Consider the following 21,125-nt stretch of genomic DNA (forward strand, 5'->3'; position numbering starts at 1 on the left):
ATACTCAAGTAATATTCACTTGCTGTTGCTTCTCTGATTAGAACGGCATGAGTTAACACAAAATCACTGACCTGTCCTGTGTAGTACTCTGTTGCATGTGCTCTGTCTCCTCCTCCAGTGTTTGTCCTGTGCTTGATCAGTTTGGGTTAATGCTGTTTATGGAAGCGCTCTGTTGTTATTCAGTCAGTATCCTCATCTTTTTGTATTCAGCATTCATTTTTAGAAGAACCGACAAACTTGTTCCAGAAGAATCTTGTCCGATTAGCTGCCCCCTCATTATGAACCACCATGATTTGTTGCGTAATATCCCGAAACAATGCCATGTTTTGACTAATTGATCACATAACTCAGACAATCACTGAACTCATGTGTAGGAGGACTCATTTGATTTGAATGACAGACTCTCTTCCATACTTACAGAGCAGGTCTACTCTGTTTCCTGTTAACGTAAGCTGCCAGCTGATCTGCTCTTCTCTGCTGCTCTTGTCTGTCTGCTTGTCATTCCTTTTTTTTTTCTTTCTTTCTTCTGTCCTTTTCCTCTCTACCTCCTCACTTCCTCGCTTGTCTATGTGTGTGTCTGCCTGCCTGTCTTTAGGTTCAGATAGTGCACAAAAAGCTGGACTTCAGCCATGTCACGTCTCGCTGTGGCTCCAAGGACAATATCAAACATGTCCCTGGAGGTGGCAATGTAAGTACTGCTGGAGCTGGAGGCAGCCTCTGGTTAGGGTGGTTGCATATCAAATTTTATGCTAATTTAAAGTCACATTTCTCACAAAGGGGTAACAATGGGAGTTTGGATGCATTTTACACCTCTTGCATTGGGCTGTATTTAAACACAGCTCATAAGCTTTCATCATAGTGATACAGTATGACCCTTACTTGACCCTAAAACCACCATTCTGCTCACTTAAACCTTTTTTAAGACGAGTTAGAATTGGTATACTGTATCCATACATCTTGTGTTATCCCTGATAGAACAGCTGCACACACATTTAGTAAATCAAATTTAAGTCTGAAGTGAAGATCCATCAGGGGTGGAAGCACAACAAAGAAAGCCTTTATCTTCAGATATAAACATTTACATGAAAGGCTTATCATTTCCAACGTCATTAAGGCTGAATGCACTGCGATTAGCACACTTATGGCTCCCTCTGTTTGCTATTCTGATTGATTTCAGCTTAAGCGAACAGAGCACAGGTTTCTCTGGCCACCCATCCAGATGTTGTTTCCATCTGCTCCGAAACACCTGCTGCACTATCAGATTCCATCTCTGGGCTGCTCTCACAATCACCACTTTGCCGTCTTTAGTTAATAAAACAACATTTGAACGTACAAGTGCTACCACAAAATGTCTTTGTGGTAGCATCTAATAAAGCTATCAGCTGACAAACTAACACGCATCACAATATCGGCCAATCGGTTTGGTTTTAATGCTCTTGAAAGAAACTCATTGCATTCATTTTCTTGTAAAAGGGTCGTCCTTAAAATCAGACAGCTCTGTCATGCTACAAAACAAAAAGGCACATGCACTACAGGAGGTCCCAACTATACCTCTCAGTGTTTATTTTTACACTGTCTTATTTATTTTCCGGCTGCCTGAATTACATTTCTATTTACTCTATGGATGTTTAGCACTGAATGTTACACAATACTGGTGTTTTACATGTAAATGTCTCACAACACATGTTAAAGTATGTTGCAAAGCATGTTTCATATAAAGTATATTCAAACCAAGTCTCACCTATAAGGTATCAGTTAAACAGTACACGGCTAGAATACAAATCTCATGGGAATGCACTGTTGTCGGATTAACACATTTTAAATATTGCACCCAATATTCAGATTTTCTTACTAGTGTTTTCTTAGTTTGAAAAGACAGCATGAATATTTAAACCCCTCATGTAGAAACCCTTATGTCAATCAAGCAATCAGAACTAATCGTCATCCGTTTGCTGCTAAAATGTTAACAGCGCTGAGGGTTACAGTTGACTGACTGCCTCCTGTCTGTCATCAAATATGTAAATATGATCGATGGTACAGCATTCTGTCAGGGAGGTCGCCGGGTCTTAGAATCCATCAGTGCCAGCTGCCAGCAAACTAATCAGGATCACTCCTTTATGATCCTGAGCCCACACTCTTATGATATGACAACGTTCTAATAACTGCCTTATTCCATCTTCTAATTGTAGCCTGTTTCAATTCATTAGCATAAATACCCCTGGAGCCTCATTTACCCAGCTAGAAAAACACAAAGGCACCTTCAGTGAGAACAAAACAGGTCAAAGTAGGGAATGAAGCATTTGCTCCATTTAACCATGTACTGCATTGTTTTGTATGGAGTGGCATCTCTCCAAAATGCGTCATTATGGATCAAAGTTATTTACTAAAGAGGTTGAGTGGACGCTGCACAGTTATTGCATTATACGAGGCTATGATGTCTCCTCCTCCCCAGGTGCTGATCCTGAATAAGAAGGTGGATGTGAGCAAGGTGACTTCCAAATGTGGTTCCAAGGACAACATCAAACATAAGCCAGGTCAGTCTTAAAACTTCTGTTCTCATTTTTTTGATCTCTTTGTTCTCGTATTAAACCCACTTTTATTTTTCCCTCAGGTGGAGGTGATGTGAAGATTGATTCGCATAAGCCAAACATGAAAGCGAAGTCAAAGGTCGGATCCATGGACAATGTGGGGCCAGGCAACGGACAAGCCAACGGACACAAGGTCATACTTTAACTCTGAACTGTATCATTTAAGGACTGTCAAGGTCTCCGCTTCTGCTGACTCATTGTGCTTTTGCTGCCCAACACCACTAGATGGTGTGGTAGAATGACTTATGTATTCTATAATAAAAAAACATAGCACCTGTTCTCGTGCGTGCGTGTGTGTGTGTGTGTGTGTGTGTGTGTGTGTGTGTGTGTGTGTGTGTGTGCGTGCCCTGGCATGGCTATATTTGGCAACAGGAGGAGAAAACAGAGGAGAAGACATCTTCACCCCCAAGTGGCGCTTCGACAACAGGACCAGCGGGCGTTGCTAAGGCAACAGGACCAGGAGGTGTTGCCAAGGAGAATGGGGTGAAGGAGCCTACACCTACTCCTTTTGGGGGAGACGGACTAAGGGAGCCACTTAGCATAGACAAACGCATCACTGAGACAAGTGGGTGTAAACACAGACACAGACAAAGCTTCTGGTTTACTGTAAAAGCATTGCGTGTGATTGTAACAGCATGACAGGTAGATTTTATAATCTGTAGTTTAAGCTAATGCTAACACAAAATGCAACAAATTGGTTGAAAAGTCTGTTATCAGCTGACTTGTTAATGTTTCTAGTTACTTTTAGTAACTTATTTTTAAATCGTAAAGCGTGCGCTTGACATAGGCTACTTGATAAGTATTCACATTATTATGTATGTCGTTAAAATCATGCTAAAGGACTGAAGCTAAAGCTACATGCCTCATGTTTTATACATACATGTTCTTGTATTGTAAAGCAGGGTTTGCCCGCTTATTATACGTCACTATTACAAATAAGAATTATGTTAAAATGTTATTATTGTACATCACATTGGATGATTTGATCATGCTATCAAATGCAAGCTTGGCTGGAGTGTGCAACTCCCCCAAACGAACAGTTTCCCCAAACTGTTTTACTAAACATCAACCTTGGTCAGGTAGTGGATGTTTCTGTCCAGAACATATATTTTTGTAAAGTACCTGTAAATCCACGTGATAACAGAGTTAAGATATGATAAGGTAATCCTGTATTCGTCCCACAACAGGGAAATTTACAGTGTTACAGCAGCAAAGTGGATAGTGCAACATTACAATAAAGGGCTTATAAGAATAATTAAGTTTATTAATTTATTTTAAAATAATACTAGGTTACTGCTTCAGGTAGTAAGTAACTGTCCGCAACAGTTTGTGGTTTAAACAAAGAAGTAGAGGACCCAGATGCAGACTTCTGATTTAGGCAAACACTAACAGAAAGGCAAACAGAAGGTGAACAAAAGCTTACAGAGTCTATTTGTGGCAGCAGAATCAAAAAATCCCAAAACACGAGGTAAGGTCCAAAACATGGAGACCCACATGAAATCCAACAAGGAACAAATCCACAAGGAGCAAGGGTTAGATGAAAGATAAACAATGAACTGACACTGACACAGGGGAACACAAAGACTAGGGAGTCTACACTTGGGAGTGAGGCTAATCAGACGAGGTGAGACAGTCAAGTGAAAAACAATAAGGGCAGGGCACATAATCAAATAAGCAGCAAACACACAGGCAGGAAGTGGATCAATAGAGAGACAGACGGTGTGTCCGAAACCGCATACAATCATACTAATCATACTAACCGTGGCGTAAAATTGAGTATGTCATGCGTTCCCATCTCATAGTATGCAATTTTGTGTATGTGAGAAATGCCCGGATGTATACTAGATCGGCCTGGATGTTTGAGTATGAGACGGGAGCTCACTGGTTGTACTCAACCGCCCCAAAATGCATTGCGGCTATTCAGCTTCTACTATGGCGGAGATGGACCGGAGATCAGACCGGACATACGTAAACGATTCAGTCACGTGATACGGAGACGACGGCTCTGAGTATGATGCGAACGGCATCCTAATAGTCAGGTTAGTAGGCAGTATGCAGTACATACTGTTTGAGTATGTAGTAGGCAGTACGTTAGTATGCGGTTTCGGACACAGCAAAGGTGACAGGAAAACAAACAGGAAAGTATATCTGAACACTGAAATATCAACCAAAAACATATCTAAACTAAGACTAAATCATGACATTAGCTGAGCACGCTAATGTCAATAACTTATGTTAGAGCAGAGAAACATTGTTAACTTTTTAACGTAATTCATTTTGTCAACAAAAATGTAGTGTTTTTGACCTCATTGAATTTCATTAATAAATTATTTCAAAAACATAAAGGGGAAAAAAATATTAACAACAAAAAATATGCCTAAATCTCTTTTAATTATGTCCTCACACCATCTCAAAGCGTTCTTTTTGAGTTTCTATCAACACGGCTTCACTTAGTGTAGAAATCTTGACAGGTCTGACATGCCTAGTCATGGTTATGAAGCTAACATTGAACAATCTCTGTTAAGGGGTTGAGTACACAGTACAGAGACAACTGACAATAAATAAGTTTGGATTGTGTATGCATGTGTGTGTGGGTGTGTGGGTGTGTACGTGCTCTGAGCCAGCTGTCTGATGGAGTGGGGTGGTAAAAATAGCAGAGACTTTGCTGCAAAATGAAATTATGAAGAGACCTACAGAGTCAAGATTAGCCAGTCTTAGAGGATAAATTCATCTCTGGCACTGCAGCTGGTCTCCAGACTCCCTGAGTTCAGAGGGACGACAGTACTCTGCCACCTGATGCGGTTGCCAAACTCTGCCTAATTGATGGATGGCTACAGTGATACAATAAAAACAGGGATGTTTCATAATTTGGCTCATAATTCATGTGAACCTTCCCCAGACAATAACCGCCTATAAGCCTGAGACCATCTGGCTGGTAAAATTTAATCTCTGGAAATTTCCACTCCTGTCTCAGTATCACTTTTTTCTCTCCCTCTCTCACCCTGTTTTTTCCGTTGGTCATTTCCTCCTTTCTTACTTTAGTTTCTCGTCTTCCACAGATTGAGTCCCAGTGACCTGTAGATTTTGGTGGGATAGGCATGACGCTCGCCGACCTGCCAATCAACTGACCGACCAACCTACCACGGCGCAGTCACTTTCCTCTGGCCCCGCCCTTCATTTCGCCCACCGCAGCACCGAACTGACCGATCGCCTCTTAGTGTTTCTCTGGGGTCCGCCTACCAGCTTCCTGCTTCTAACCCAGACCTTTGACCTCTCGTTGCCATTGGGTTGACCCATGGCTCTGCCTACTGCAGAGAAGAGCACTTGGTGTTTGTCTGTGTTTCTCTGTGCAGGTTCAAGCAGCTTATTGAATTCCCTTGATAGCACTGATGTTGATTAGCCTGACATCCATACCCAGTCCTTCCCACACTTATCAGCTGAAGACCTGCTACCAACCAGCATCAGGACACACATTGTCAAGTTTGCTTTACATCAACATGCAGGCATTTCTTCTTCCAAATCTACAGCATCTACAGCACTGCATGATGTCTCACTGTAGTTACTTCAACAGCTCACTCATCAAACTACATATTCCATTGTATCTAAATGTGTTACAATAGTGCTTATTTGTCTCTGGTCTATTAATTTCAGGATGCTCTCAATTAGCAGTGATCTGTGCAGAGGACAGGGGCTTTTGTGGAGAAGAGCAGATGTTAATGGAGAAGTTTGGCAATAGATCTAAAGAAAGAATCTAAAGATAGACTTCAAAATCTGTGCTGAAGCTTTTAGGGTGTCCGACAACTCCTATGCTAGCAAAGATAATGAAAAAGGAGAGAATGTGATTATTGCATTATAGTCATCAAGGAAGGTAGGCGTTATGTGATTGAGGAGCTCTGTTGCTTCTCTGGGTAGCCTTGTCGAAAAAGGTATTCGGTACTGAACAGAAGTATTTGATTTCTAAACCAAGTATTCATTGCAAGTATTTGACTCTGAAGGAGTGAATACAAAATGGAGCCGAAGTACTGATCCTACTAGCTGTGTCACCATTAAGTCAAGCAGCATGAGAGCATACATGTTCAGTATACTGTTTGTCTCACCTTTCTTAGTGACAGTGTCAAGCCCCAGGCTGCTGAAGATCCGGTCACGCCATATCAGCTCTTACTAAGTAATTGTGGTGATAAGAGGTTTGACTTATGTGGGTTAAGTGAAATCATGCACTTTTTTGGTTCAACGTCAAGTCTTTGAACTTAACATTACTTTGAACCATCGAACCGTCTTCTTAACTGGGCTGCCTTTGGGGGATCAGAGAGTTGTGGAGTCTAAAAATGGTAACTAATACAAGTAACTATGTTACGTAATTAGAATACAAAAAAAGAGCTAATGAGATTACAGATACATTCAAATGCGCATGATTACCGCTATTAATTTAAACGGGCATTCACGCATTACAAAAGTATTGAAATTTCTTTTCTCTCGTCTTTATTTGCAGACTTAGTATTGAAACAATTCAAAACTACTTATTACTTTAAATTTGTGATAAGTGGATTGGGTTACTGATTACATTTTTTAACAGGTAATTAGTAACTGTATCTGAAAAACTTTTTAAAGTAACCCTCCCAACCCTGATTTCTGACTTGGTATTTACCCACCTCTGTTGGAGTATTAACAGCTCAGCAGAGGAGAACTGGTTTGTGTCCCATCAGCAGTTGTCATAACAAGCCTGCTCAATTAGCAGGTCTGCTAGCACTTTATTAAGTAAAATAAATATACAGTTGCAAGAACAAAATTGGAGAGGGAGTAAACGGCAGGTTACAATGAAGATAGAAAAAAGCTCAGAGAGCTGTTATTACTACTAGCATGTTGGCTTGTTAGGGTCTTAGCAGTTGACCTGTTTTACCAGCGAGCCCTGCATATATCCCCGTGTCAAAGACTTAAATGAAAAGACTGATTAATTTCTCCATGCTGTTTTTGGTGTGACCGGGCCTTAATTCACTTCATCACATTTTATCTATAGATCCCCATTAGCTGCCACAAAGTGGTTGCTAGTTTACCTGCAACACAATATCTTGATAATTATGGTTTTTTTTAAGCTTGGGGGCAAAAAAACCTTAAGTCTTAGCCTTCTCAGTAAGATTAATTCTATCACAGCACATAAACCCTGTTCTTCTGCACAATAGCTGTTTGGTTCCCACACTGTGTAATCACTCCCGTGTATATATAAACCCCTGCAGTCACCCTGAGCTGTGTTTACAGGTCACATGTGACTATTAGAGAAAGACAGACACACACACAGCAACTTCCTTCTCTTGCTCATATGGCACTTCCTGGTCAAGTGGTTCACCCCCGTGGAGAGGGGGCGGGGCTACAGAGCCGCACCCTCTTGAAAGTCCTCCCTCCTGTCAGTGCATCCTCTCTGTGAGACCTGCTAACTTTCTTCACACACAAACACACTACACATAAGCACAGATATATACAGGAAGCACACACGCGCTTGTAAGTGTGCATGCACACACACACAAACAGAAATCAACTCATATATACACATACAGTATAATAAACACAAACACTAATCAGCACCCTAAAATAGAGACGGTATGCTGTTCATAGAATCATTTCTCTGTTTTAGAAAGAAACCAACTCTTTATTGTGTTTTGGTGGTCTATGCTGATATCGTTAAAACAATGATGAGCTGTGTCGGTGTGTTCCTCCTATCATAGTCATTGTCAGACATTTTCATCATAGGCTCGCCTCATCCTGCCCCTTTCTCGTCTATATCCTCCGCCTGTCTTTATCTCCAACTTTTTGACAGCAATACAGTGACCGTAGTTGGGAACATCATTGTTAGTTGCGCATACACATGACGTGCAGAAAGAGAGGTAGACAGAGACAGAGAACGACCACAGAAGTTAACAGGTAGTTAAGAGAGGAGTGAAGAATATCTGTCAATTAAAGGGAATAATGTTACATTCATGGTGAGTCTGAAGCGGGCTTTCTTTGCAATATTTAGTTATTTCATGATTTATTTACTGTGTAGTACTTTGAACTAAGAGCTTTTACCAAGCCACCTGAGGTGACTACAATAGCAGCCGTTTGTAGTGTCTCATTTACTCCACTCAACATCTGTAGTGTAAATAGATGGAAGTAAATAGCTTTTAAATGCATTTTTTTTCAGGGTTTTGTTCAGCATTTCAAAGCTCTTTGTTTTGTATGGATTATCACTGGATTTGAAGAAATTATTAAAATTTGCAGATTTAAAATTGATTTAAAGTTACTTAACTAGACTGCATGGACTACCTAGTCCTGAAATCCCATGAATGGAGCAATATTTCAGCAAGGTAGAACCGGATACTGTAGCTGGTATCATCCAGTGGTCTAGTGAACCAATCTGTACCTGTACAATGGTGATCCAAATTAAAGCGATAAACACAGTTAAATATTTATAGTACACTGAAAATCTATATCAATGTAATTTTATTTTTCCTCAGTTTTTACAATTCTTAAATATCTTCAATGATCTAGAGTGAAGATAAAAAAGTGTAAAGGTTTTTCAGCCTGTTTGTATCATTTTAGAAAGTCACCTTAACACTGTTTTGGCATCTACTAAAACATAGCTGTAATGTGACTTTGATTTACGACCGAGCATCTTTATGTGTCACTCACAGTAAAATACGTAAGAGCAACCGATGAAATGGAGAAGGCAGTATCTACTTACTGTAATTCTATGCATTATGCATCGCTGGGAAAGGTCTCCGTTAAAACTATGAAGGATTAGTGACGTGTTTGTGGCGTGTTGCCGTAGTTGTCAGATGTGTGAAGTGTTACTACTGCATCCATCCTGTAGAGAGCGCTGCTTAGCCTCTGGAACACTGATAGTCTGGCTCTGAGACTTAACAAAGGCTGAGAAACATCACCTGTAGAGAAGCCTCAGTACAGTCACATACTGTTCTCATTTAAACCAGCTTTGATGGCCGTAATATATTATTGTGTCTGGAACACTAAATACTATCAAAATCGTATTAGTTATGTACAGTTCCCCTTAAAATCTAAAGTCTTTGAACACAGTCTTGTTCATTTGTTGATGCACTGAAGTGATATAAAAGTTGCTTTACTGTATATTGGTAAAACATTGTCAACTGTGTACTGTACATGTGTGCTTTTGGGAGCAAAACAGCTTGCTAGTTAGATAAAGTTATGATAATCAAAGAGCAGATGGTCAAATATTCAGTAAGACTAGACAACTAAAAGCACCATATAAGCATATTTAATATTGTACTGTTCCCTCCAAATCATTCCCATGAGAGTTGCCTAAAAGTAAGACATGACACATGACATATGTGTGGATCATATGTGAAAATGATAATGTGAATCTTTCTTCGAGAACAGAAGAACAAAAGGATGAAAGCACTTTGATAATTGTAGACGGTTGTTTGTATAAAGTAGGAATGCGTAGTAGTCTTAATGTGTGTTGGAAGCTCAGTGTAAGAGTCTGTTACAATGTGATGGGATGACCTGATGTTGTGCATCTTGGATAGCACATTGGTGTCCCTTTATCATGGTCAGCTTAGAGGATTTTAGTGGAACTTTGGTCATCAGTGTTGTACTTTTGGCTATGACGGTTTAAAACTCAACTCTCCAGTCTGCCCTTGATTGTTTCTGTCAACATTCACTGGTTATTCCTGTTTGATCAAGCTACAGAGTCACACACCCAACTGTGCACGTTTCTATGGTCAGTTAAAGGACAATAGGACTGAACATTGTGATAGGATCAAACCTACATCTGGCCGATATTTTTCTACAGAATTAATTTATATCCTGCAGCATTCAGTTTATTAAGAAACTGTAATGGATATTCTAAAAAGTAACAATGATAACTTAAGCTTAATAGAGATATAAGCATCCAGATCTGGAGGTTTATTCTGCAAACTGATTTCATCAAACATATGCAGTTTGCATGGCCAAAACTCTGAAATGGTTAAAGCATTGCTTAAAAATAAGTGAGTAATGTTAACCAGATAGCTTAACCAGAGTGTTTTGCAAGGTATTTTGCTAATGCTCATGAATCTACAGGCCATGAAGTAAAAATGTAAGGGTCATAGTTTATATTAAAGTGAAGTCAGTGATCAAGTTTTTTTTTCAATTCAAACAATTTTCCCCCTTTATTTACGCTCACCCATGCCACAAAGTTTTTAATTTAGAAATGTTAATATTTCCCTTAAATACTGTTTAATAACACGTTTGTCTTGTATTTGAAAGGGCTGTTTTTCCTTGCTTAGCAAGATAAAATATAGAGTGCTGACACAAAATCAGATGGGACCCTGCACATGGTCTGCTTCTTAAACTGCTAGGTCACCAGTGCGCTGCAAGATAACAGTGAAAGTTTTTTCTTTTAACTTTTAATTGGTATGAAAAACCTTTAAAAATAACAATAACAATATCAACAATAAAAATCTTGTATAAGACAGAGTGTACTTATGCTGACAGACTTATTTTTTGCTAAGCGATGGCACATGAAGCTATCCAACAGAGCTATTTATGGTTCCAAACCGGTCTTTAGATTTTTGTTCAGACTACCAGTGTGCCACATTATCCTTTTGAGTTGTGGTTTAATTTCATCACTGGGGATAGGATTAGGTTTTAGACTAGCTTTGCAGTACTCGGTAGTAACCTGTATGGTTGGTTTTGGAATACAGTTAATGTTGCAGCTCTGCAGCTTGGACAAAGAGATATAACCAGATTCACTCTGATGTCCGCTCACAACTGTTTGATTCCCAATTTATAGCGCTTGAATAATACCCTCCCACGAGTACCTCACCACCATGTTTTTATCACTCCAGAAGTATCTCAAATAAACTAAAATCAAACAAAAAAAAGAAAAAAAAACAACCTTTATTCTTAACAGGGTGTTGTGGATGTTGACAGATGAGCTTTCACGTTCATAAACCTGTTACGCTGAAGATCAGTAACGGTATTATTATAAGATTGAAAGCATAAGAAAGAAAAAGTGTACTTTTTCTTTTCTCAGAGTCTGCCTTTTTTCCTCCAAGAAAAGGGCTGCTGAAGTTTCAAGAATGTTTTTAAAATGTATTAAGATGCAAGATAATGAATACATGTATGAGGACTGTCTATGTTCTGTTTGGAAGATAGATCACACATGGAAACACTATTTACCAGATTCAAAGTGACGGGCAGGAAGGGAGACAGTGTGTGTCGTGTTTGGTATTGTCTGACATATGACTTAACAGAGGCATTACAGAAAGCAAACCTAGAATCACAGAAGCCTGAATAACGCTTCAGAAACAGTCGGCAGACTTTAATACAACGTAAAGGAAAAACCCGATTGGCTTCCACTTTGGTTTGAAATGCACAACTGTACATGTTACACCAAACACACACTGGTCGGACCTTTCTGCCGTCTACCACAACTCCCCTGTTAGACTAACCAGACTTAGTCTTTTGGCATGTGGTAGAAAGTAATGTTCTGTATTAGACAGCTCCTATATAGACACCTTGGCGTACCTACCAACACGGGACTAAAAAAAAGAGAAGTTTTGGACCAAACTATCTTCTCAGCGTCAGTAACAAAGGCTAACAATGGAAAAATGTTGACAATTTGCACTTTTAAACAGCATAGGATAAATAAATGAATGCTGAGCTAAAAACATACAGTTTGAACTAGCTTCGTCTTTATCAGAGAGACAGCTAATTGTCTGAAATGGAAATGGGAAAAAGATTTACCTCCAAAATAAAAGGGAGTGTTGGTAGATATGCACCTGGAGCCCCTAACTGTGTCTCCCACCTACAGAGGCTTGTAAACAACACAGCACTGAAAAGTAGCTTTTTGTATTTGTGTTCTTTTCATTCTATATAGCAAGCTGGTAGTTCATTAAAGCCAATATCAAGGACTATGTACTGCTTTGTATGTGGAAATTGGTTGGCATTGGTTGTATTTATTAGAGCAGCCCTGATAAAAGTATTTAACCTACTTAACCACACCTACTGTGCTCCAGTCGGGGCTTTTCAGCAACATGTCCAACCTGTCATTACACACTGAAAGCAAACAAGCGAAATAATCTACTTTTCAGTACTGTGGAGTGGATCCACTGTAGTGTGTATTATTCTGTAGGGCACAACACCATAGCAAGAGCATGCAGAAGACAACAAACAAACTGCTGGTTGTTAGAGGCATCTGTCCTATTAGATAGAGCTCATCTCCCCCCTAATTCTGAATATTTGGTATGAAAGAGATGTTCATTGTGATTAATTGTTAACCAGTGATGTGAATATTAATCATGAAATAAAAAGATGAGCAAAAGACGTGACAGTGTCAGAGTTGTGTCATTAATTCTACCTAATACAACAGTTAGCTCCGCGTAATCAGCAACAGTCATCTGATTGGACGTCTGAACCACACAGCTGAATGTTATTTCACTGGTGTTTGATAAATTAAAACCTACAGATAAATGTACATGATAAAAAACAGCTGATCTGTGGTGACCTGTAGACAAAGTGCAGGAGAATGTTTGGGTTGCTTGGCAACAAAAGTCCAGTTTCAGTTAAGTTGTGAAACAAGTTGAGTTGAATAATCTGTTGATTATTACTTTTTACTAGTTTGCCGCTTGAATAACTGTTGTATAAAAGCAATATCACACTCAAGGTCATGATGAACTGAATATCATCACAGCTGTGATTATCAGCGGCATGAGGTCGCACCGGATCACAGCCGACATTCAATCCCTCTCATGTGATATTGCTTAATTTATTTGTACGATACATATTCACTCAAATCAACAAATAGAAGAAAGATAATTAAAACGTAAATAAAAGGAAATAATTCAGAATATAAGTTTTATCCAAACTTTTTAGAAATCTATGGGAGGAAATGTACCTCTATGGTACCAGTAACATCCTGTTAACGATTGAAATATCAGTGGATCAGTTTCTCAAAGGGCTGAGAAGACTAAATAAAAGTGATCCTTGCTTTTTGGCAGGGTAACACTGCAGCTAGTATTTCGCTTGTGAAGTTTTGTTTTGATTCCATCAACTGTAGAAGCACAAAATGAAGTGGGGCAAATGAGGAGGATGGAAGGTCAGCACCATGGACAGTGACCTTTGCCACTAACCTTTGACATTCACTCCCTCTCATGTGATATTGCTTACTTAATTTGTACGATACATATTCACTCATGTAATGTATTTTAATAATCATTTTTCAAATATTATGGGAGTTTTTAATCAGTAAAAAGCTAAACAGTCTTTATTTTGGTGTTAAAAAACCTTGAAAAATATTTTGCAAACATGATATTCAATGTGAAAAACAGCAATGACAGATTGATTAACTTAATTTTAGGAAATATTAATGAGGCAGTTCAAGCCCACAGGCATGACCTTGACTAGGTGTGGGATTATAAAGGTATACTACTGGCTAAGAATTATTACCATGCCTCCAAGCTTTATTTGGACCGCTGTTGCGATGATACACTTTAAAACAGAAGGTCTGAAACTACTTGTTCTTTGATATTTGTATCTAACCATGGCTTTCCATGAGGAAAGAACCAGTATCAACTTGCTATAAATGAAAATTATTTTAAAAAATGTCCTCCCTGAAAATTGTAGGCTTGGCTCCTACAGAACTGAAATAAATACTTACACTCCACCACTGTCACACACAGTCCAGAGTGTTAAAGTTGTTGGATTTCATACTCAGATACTATGGATCGTTTCCTTTAGTTAAAAGACTGGATGAAACATTCCAATATATCATTACATTGTCATTGTCAGGTCATATAGAGTAATCAGAATTAATTTCAGTCTGTTTCATAACCAGCGAAAAACTCCTCACAGGACCTTTAAGCAGCCATTTAATGTTGCAACTTGTCGAGGTCAAACTATTTTTAGCAACTGTGTATTATATAATAGGTGGTGATACACATACCAACCTTTATATCAACATCAACAGACAATGTCAATGTTCAATGTTGACTGTACACTTTTATATTGAAAAAGGTCAACCTCCTCTGACCCGGAAATGTCAGATCAGCAGCGACCTCTTGTGATCAACATACAGAATTACATCAGAAATGCTCCAATCACAGCCCAGATTTTGGGTCATGTGATATCCCTGGCCTGAAAAATAGCGCCAAGGACCAAAGACGTTACTCTGGTAAGTGAATGTGTGGAGAACATCTATCAGGTAAAAAATAATTGATTATAAACTAAAAACACGTTTGAGATGGTTTATTGCCGTGAAATTTGTATTAGATCGTGTGAGCTAGTTTAAATTGCCTGCCCTGTGTCTCATCATGTTGGTTGTTGATGTTTACAGTATCTGTTGTTGATGTTGATGTAAAAGTTGATAGTGTATCACCACCTTAAAAATTCAACTGTTGGTTGATGTCAAATGATACAATGCATACAGACCGAGGAGCGAGTTCACTGGAGTTCACCGGTTACAGGAGAGGAACCGCACGTTCAACTCGCTCGGGAGGTCAGTACATATTAGGGAGAAGCGTTTGTGTATAAGTGAGCTGTCCTAGTTGTACATTTAAAGCTTAGTTACTTAAAATTGTTATCAACTGAGCAATACTTGAGTAAATGCTAACTTTAGAGAGACGAGACTATGATGTTTGTAGCACACACATTTTAAGCTAGCTAGTTAGTAAAATGTTGCATGTGAAAATTAACGGTTAGCGTTAGCCGGCTTAACTGTCTTTATGCAACAATACCATTTTGATACTATAAAAGCACTGCACAATGTTATGAATACCAAACTCCGCACATTTTATGAGGTGGAACATAGTTTTTGTTCTACTAAGGTAAGTTAACGTTAAAGGAAGGCTAGTTAAACATAACGTGTTGTCCTTCTCCGGAAAGGATGTCGGGGTAATGGTTGAAAGTAAAGTTAACTATGATAGGATTTTAAATGTTTTGACTAACTGTTTACGTTGTATTTAGTAAATGGTGGCTCCTTTAATTATTAAGTGCACATGGAAAAACATAAATTACAATTATAGCTACATATAATTAAACCTTTACATGTTACATCAGGCCTTAAGGTGTAATTCTGAGGAAAAAATGAGTCTCTCTGCTTAATATGACCTGGCTTTCTAATACCATATAGTCACATGACCATGCCATTGTTGTTTTCATGACAATTTCTATGAAAGACATAACTCAATAAACAAGTCTTCCATGTCTTTAAAACTAAATTATTATAGCCTACCTTCATTCATAAACAAATTCACAAAAGGGTCACTGCTGCTGAACTGAGTGTTCCCTGCGAAAGAATAGTGTAAAGAATATCTTTTGTATTGATGTTGATGTAAAATGTAATGTGCAATTTTCAGCATTGACCATAATAAAAATGGACAAAATTAGCTTAAAGTATTTTGTGCACCTTGGTCTCAGAAATTTAGTTGAGGTAAGATAGGCTGACTCTTCTCAGCAGCCTATGTAGGGACTAGGAATACATACAAGATAGATGTCTTTGTTAGAGGCAGTAGCATTTTGTAATTTTACTTTTAATGTTACTTTATAGGTTGCAAAGAGCAGTCAAATTCAGCAAGTTGTGATACCAGGATTGTACGTTTAAGTTAGTTTTACCCTTGCTTCTACCGTCGTCCATGCCTTCTGGCATGGCATTGTATCCTTGAGCACAAAGATAACGTGTGAAATTCCTGCTGGCTGCCTTTACAGCTCTGATGATGTAGGACACCGTTTGGGGACAGCCCGAGGACAGTTTGGGGACAACTTGTGACGCACGGCAGAGGAGCTAAAGTTTTTCTTTCGTGGAGAGGAGCAGTAACAGGTGATTAAGCAACAGGCAGCCAATAATTTCATGTACAACCATCTAAAACAGGCGACAACTGTATAGTCTACTGTAAATCAACAAATAGAAGAAAGATAATTAAAATGTAAATTAAAGGAAATAATTCTGAATACGAGTTTTATCCAAACTTTTTAGAAATCTATGGGAGGAAATGTATTTCTATGGTAAAACAATTTTGTATTTTCATTGTAGTTATTTTAGAGTTGAGTCATTTTTTTCAACCAGTAACATCCTGTTAACGATTGAAATATCAGTGGATCAGTTTCTCAAAGGGCTGAGAAGACTGAATAAAAGTGATCCTTGCTTTTTGGCAGGGTAACACTGCAGCTAGTATTTCGCTTGTGAAGTTTTGTTTCGATTCCATCAACTGTAGAAGCACAAAATGAAGTGGGGAAAACGAAGAGGACGGAAGGTCAGCACCATGGACAGTGACCTTTGCCACTAATGCCACAGAGAGGTACACCTAAAATATAACTCTGTAAGTACATATTCATTGCTTTTTCTCCGTCAGAAAATCCTTTTATAATGACACAAAGTGTATTCCTGAACTATACAACCAGCTGTGAGGTGAACCATGTAATCACCTAAAGTCTTTCGAGAGCTAAAGTATCCTTTACACTAGCTTTACAACCAATGTAATTTAATGTGCACACTTATTCTTTGTACAATTGTACAGCACAGGTCATTTTTGTGGTGTGTCTGGGTCAAACATTAGAAACCTGAAAACTCCATCGAGTTAACTGATTAGTAAGGCATAATGACATAAAAAAACACTACGGGGGGGATCAACAATAAAACAACAATAAGCTGATGGACAAACCGTGCTCCTATTGATGTTTAACGTTAACATTCCATCTTCATTCAATCGTTTCATTCTAATGTAGCTGGCAACCGTCCCCTAGTGATGACGAAGCTGCCGGGATCAGGTGATGACGTTGCATTGTTGTGGTCTCATGCTGGAGAAAGTCTAGTCTAGTCTATATGGCGGACAGAGCAAAGTGTTTGATAGTTTGGGCTCTCTTTACCAGATTTAACTCTGGTGCATCTTCATGCAATTTATGTAAAAAGGTTTCAGCGTCAGTCAAGCAGCAGGCCCAGCTTCATCTGCAGTGTGTAATGACACTCCAGTTAAACCCATTCTACATCACTAAACGAGAGAAAATGACGCAGAATGTCACAGAGCTGTCGCCAAGTTTATTGTAAAAGATTTACTTCACTACAGTGGAGTCCAGTTGGCTTAGGTACGCTAGTAAGTCATAGCTCACCTAAGTGTGAATTTTGAGTTGCCATGACAGCCAGAAAACAATTTTTGTATTGCTTATGATTCTTACTGTTACTACATTTGCTGTTAATGTTAACTGATATTACTGTAGGGAGATGACCACAGCCCTTAACCCTAGTTACAACCACTCTTCCAGAGGCAAATTATCAGACACCCTAAGACATGTCATATTATTTTGCACTAAGTAATGGAGAGTAGTATCAGTAATAGTTTTGATAAGTATCGGTATCAACAACCAGTGTCTGTATCGATATCGGTATAGATAAAATCCTAACGATACCCATCCCTAGTTACTGTAGCATACTGCTTGGTAAAACCAGAAAGCATCTTAACACTGGAGCCTTCAGCACCAAGCATACGTTTATTTGCATTTGTGCAATAATTCATGCTGGAGATTATTTCACTAGCTTGCCTTTTTATTGCTTTGTTATACAGTTCTTTTCAGTCCATCTGTGGTTGCAACTGTTGCATTAACTCATAACCTGCGTACTCCACCAAGGTCTCCATTTATAAAACTACAATAAACATCCTCTGCTAACAACACCTGCCGGACCACACACAAAACTGCCAGTAAATTGTTCGGACAGGTTTACACACATTTACAGAACAAGAGATGCTATATACATAAACACAGACAAAACTAAAGTCACTCAGTATTGTTAAAGCGGCTAGCAAACTAGATCTAATATTTTTATATTATATTGTCAACCAAGGTCTGTTACAACATACATGGTAAATGTTAAATGGACTGTATTTATATAGCGCTTTTCTAGTCTTGCAACCACTCAAACCAATTTTATACTACATGCCACATTCATCCATTCATACAGTGATGGCAGAGGCCTCTACGTAAAGTGTCCGAGTATCAATCAGTCATCACGTTCACGCACCGTTGGCTATGCCACCGGGAGCGATTTAGGGTTCAGTGTCTTGCCCAAGGACACTTCAACATGTAGACTGAGGGAGCTGGGGATCGAACCACCAACCTTCCGACCGACTCTGCCACTGAACCTCAGCCACCCCAACAATAAGCTTATTGTGCTATAAATACAGTACATGCATACCTTAATTACAATGCTAATGCTGACTTGAATGGCTATTGATGAGGCATGGATTTAAATCAAGACGTATTGGCTATGTACAGAATATGTATGACCTTGTATATATGTTCTCCCAAATGTAACACATTAAATTAATATTTTTTACAGAAAGTTGTAGATTGTCATTGAGGCTGGAAGGTAATCCCCCAAACAAATAAAGTAGTTATTCAGTGTAATTCTAGCAAATATTTTTTCGGTAGATAATCACTGAACTCGGCCTTTGCCTTTGTGAAGGACATCAAAACCTAGGCAGGCCCTGATGTACCAATACCTTTTCAGTTATTCTCGCTTAGCCTAGGTGACAACAGGAAGTCCTTTAGTTTGTCCTCCATACAGTGGATATACAGAACATATTGCTGATAATTTGTTTGCCTTCATAGCAGAAGTCTGAACTCCTTAACTTAGCTCTAACCTATTCCAAGCATGAGTGGAGCAATCGGCCCTCGGTCAAGGTCCCATTCCCAGCTGTCCACAGTCCTTGTGTCTCTGACTTCTACATCACATGTACACATAAAGGAAGGTGTGAGCCACCTTGTCTCTCTTAAGTTTGAAACCTGAGACAGCTGTGGTTTCAGATGAAGTTGCTATAGTTAGAATGCTTGTTATTTACTAAGGGTCACTTGAGGAGGTGTTAAGAATTGGATCATGCCGCCATGTGTCCTTCTCTTGTCTTGCCCTTTCTCTTGGTGTCCATTCAGACAATGAAGTTCGTGGTTGGTGCATTTGCACGCAGAACTGGAAGACTTCTATAGATGACCAAGTTTTTCTGTTGCTAAGGACCAAACATTGCATATGACAAAGAAACAGGGCAAAAAGGTAAGGTTTTGAATTTTATTATATTTTCATGAATTTCGCCAAATAATGTATAGTTTATTATGTATTGCCCAATCTGCTATTTTTAAACATTAAATATGCAATCTCTGATGCCATTTCATTGCAATATGTGAACGAAAGAACTTATTTGTAATACCTACTTAGCTTTGTTGTTACCTGAAAAGACATAAAGAAATACATAGGTAAACAGAGCTGAGAGAAATTCAGTACTTTCCATTGTTATCCTGTTGTACTACATGTAGTGAGAATGTACTATTTGTATTATAGTTCCAAAAATTACATTTTATAATGGTGTGCATTCATTAATTGATGTTTAATCTTCTTTTAATTGTGTTCTAATTCTTTTAAATTATTTGCTCATATGTGGAAATCTTAGCTTTATTGTAATGAAAAAGCAAAAGTGTCTTTTCTCCCAATTTCCTAAACAGTTTATGATTTCCTTTTCTTTTCTTGCACATCACAGGCATCGTGAAACAACACAAACCTTAGGAAGGCGACACCTTTACCATGAGTACCATATTTTAACAGGTAAGCCTATGAGAGAATTGCTGTTTGATATTACATTTCTACATAAGATCTTCATAATAGGTCATTATCAAACACTTAATCTATAACAGGTCAATCCTTATAAAGAGTTCATGATCATATGCTATCCAAATTATGCTAAAATTGTCTGTTTTAATGGACACTGATTTGCACATTCAGCACAATACTGTTTAAACCCCTGTGTAACTCTTCTGACTAGGCCAGGTTATCATCTGAAGGCTCTTTTGTGTAAAACAAGAACTCACTTAAGAGTGAATGACATATCCACCGACTAGCGTCCAGTGAAAAAAGGGCTTTTAAAAAATAATTCCAGCAAAACGAAATCTACACAGATTGGTTATGCAGCCAAATGCACTGTATGCTCTGGTTAATTCTCCTGTTCAATCACAGAGGTGACTTCAGCTCTGTTACTGTTGCCTAGGCGGTCTGTACCTTAAAAGAGCAGACCAGAGCAACATGAGACTTTGCTGACCTCTAGTGGTTCAACTTCAGCTTTCAGCATTGATGTGTAGAGGTCCAGAATGTTTCTCAACAAGTTGGTTGTGGTTAAGAGTGCAACAGGAAACATCTGACCACATTCTCACTAGTGGTACTTGATGTGGTCAAAGTGCAACACAAAATGAATACCATTACAATCACTGCTTCCTTAATATGCAGACATTTCAAACCTAAATCTGTTAACAAAACACATACAGCTGCTGAAAATGTTGCCATTGTAAAGCTGTCTTGATGAAATCCTTCAACTCACAGATTTTTTTTTTCAGTAACCGTTAACTGTATGGAAGATACAATCAGGTCATAATCCACAGTTTCTACCATATGCAAAAATATCTGTGGCCACTTATATGTACATTTAACAACAATCCACATTTAAAGTAACATTTGTGCAGATCCAGTGTGGTTTAAAAATGATTGTATTGTATAGTGATGTGACCTACATAGTTATATTT

General features: G+C 38.6%; 1 protein-coding gene across 2 annotated transcripts in view; it reads left to right on the forward strand.

Moving 5' to 3' along the window:
- Positions 1–7,334, forward strand: part of LOC138611809 (microtubule-associated protein tau-like) — a 90,909-nt gene extending 83,575 nt beyond the window's left edge. For both annotated transcript variants that reach the window (XM_069685052.1, XM_069685051.1), the window contains 5 exons: positions 596–688; positions 2,453–2,534; positions 2,612–2,721; positions 2,961–3,153; positions 5,648–7,334. In XM_069685052.1, the coding sequence (XP_069541153.1) occupies positions 596–688; positions 2,453–2,534; positions 2,612–2,721; positions 2,961–3,153; positions 5,648–5,652 (483 nt within the window). In that variant the 3' untranslated portion in view covers positions 5,653–7,334. The remainder of the gene's footprint in view (positions 1–595; positions 689–2,452; positions 2,535–2,611; positions 2,722–2,960; positions 3,154–5,647) is intronic.
- Positions 7,335–21,125: the final 13,791 nt, after the last annotated feature.

The sequence above is a fragment of the Semicossyphus pulcher genome, unplaced genomic scaffold (genome assembly GCF_022749685.1).
Source record: "Semicossyphus pulcher isolate SPU_LCO1_2020_fin unplaced genomic scaffold, fSemPul1.0.p SCAF_7, whole genome shotgun sequence".
Classification (NCBI taxonomy): Eukaryota; Metazoa; Chordata; class Actinopteri; order Labriformes; family Labridae; genus Semicossyphus; species Semicossyphus pulcher.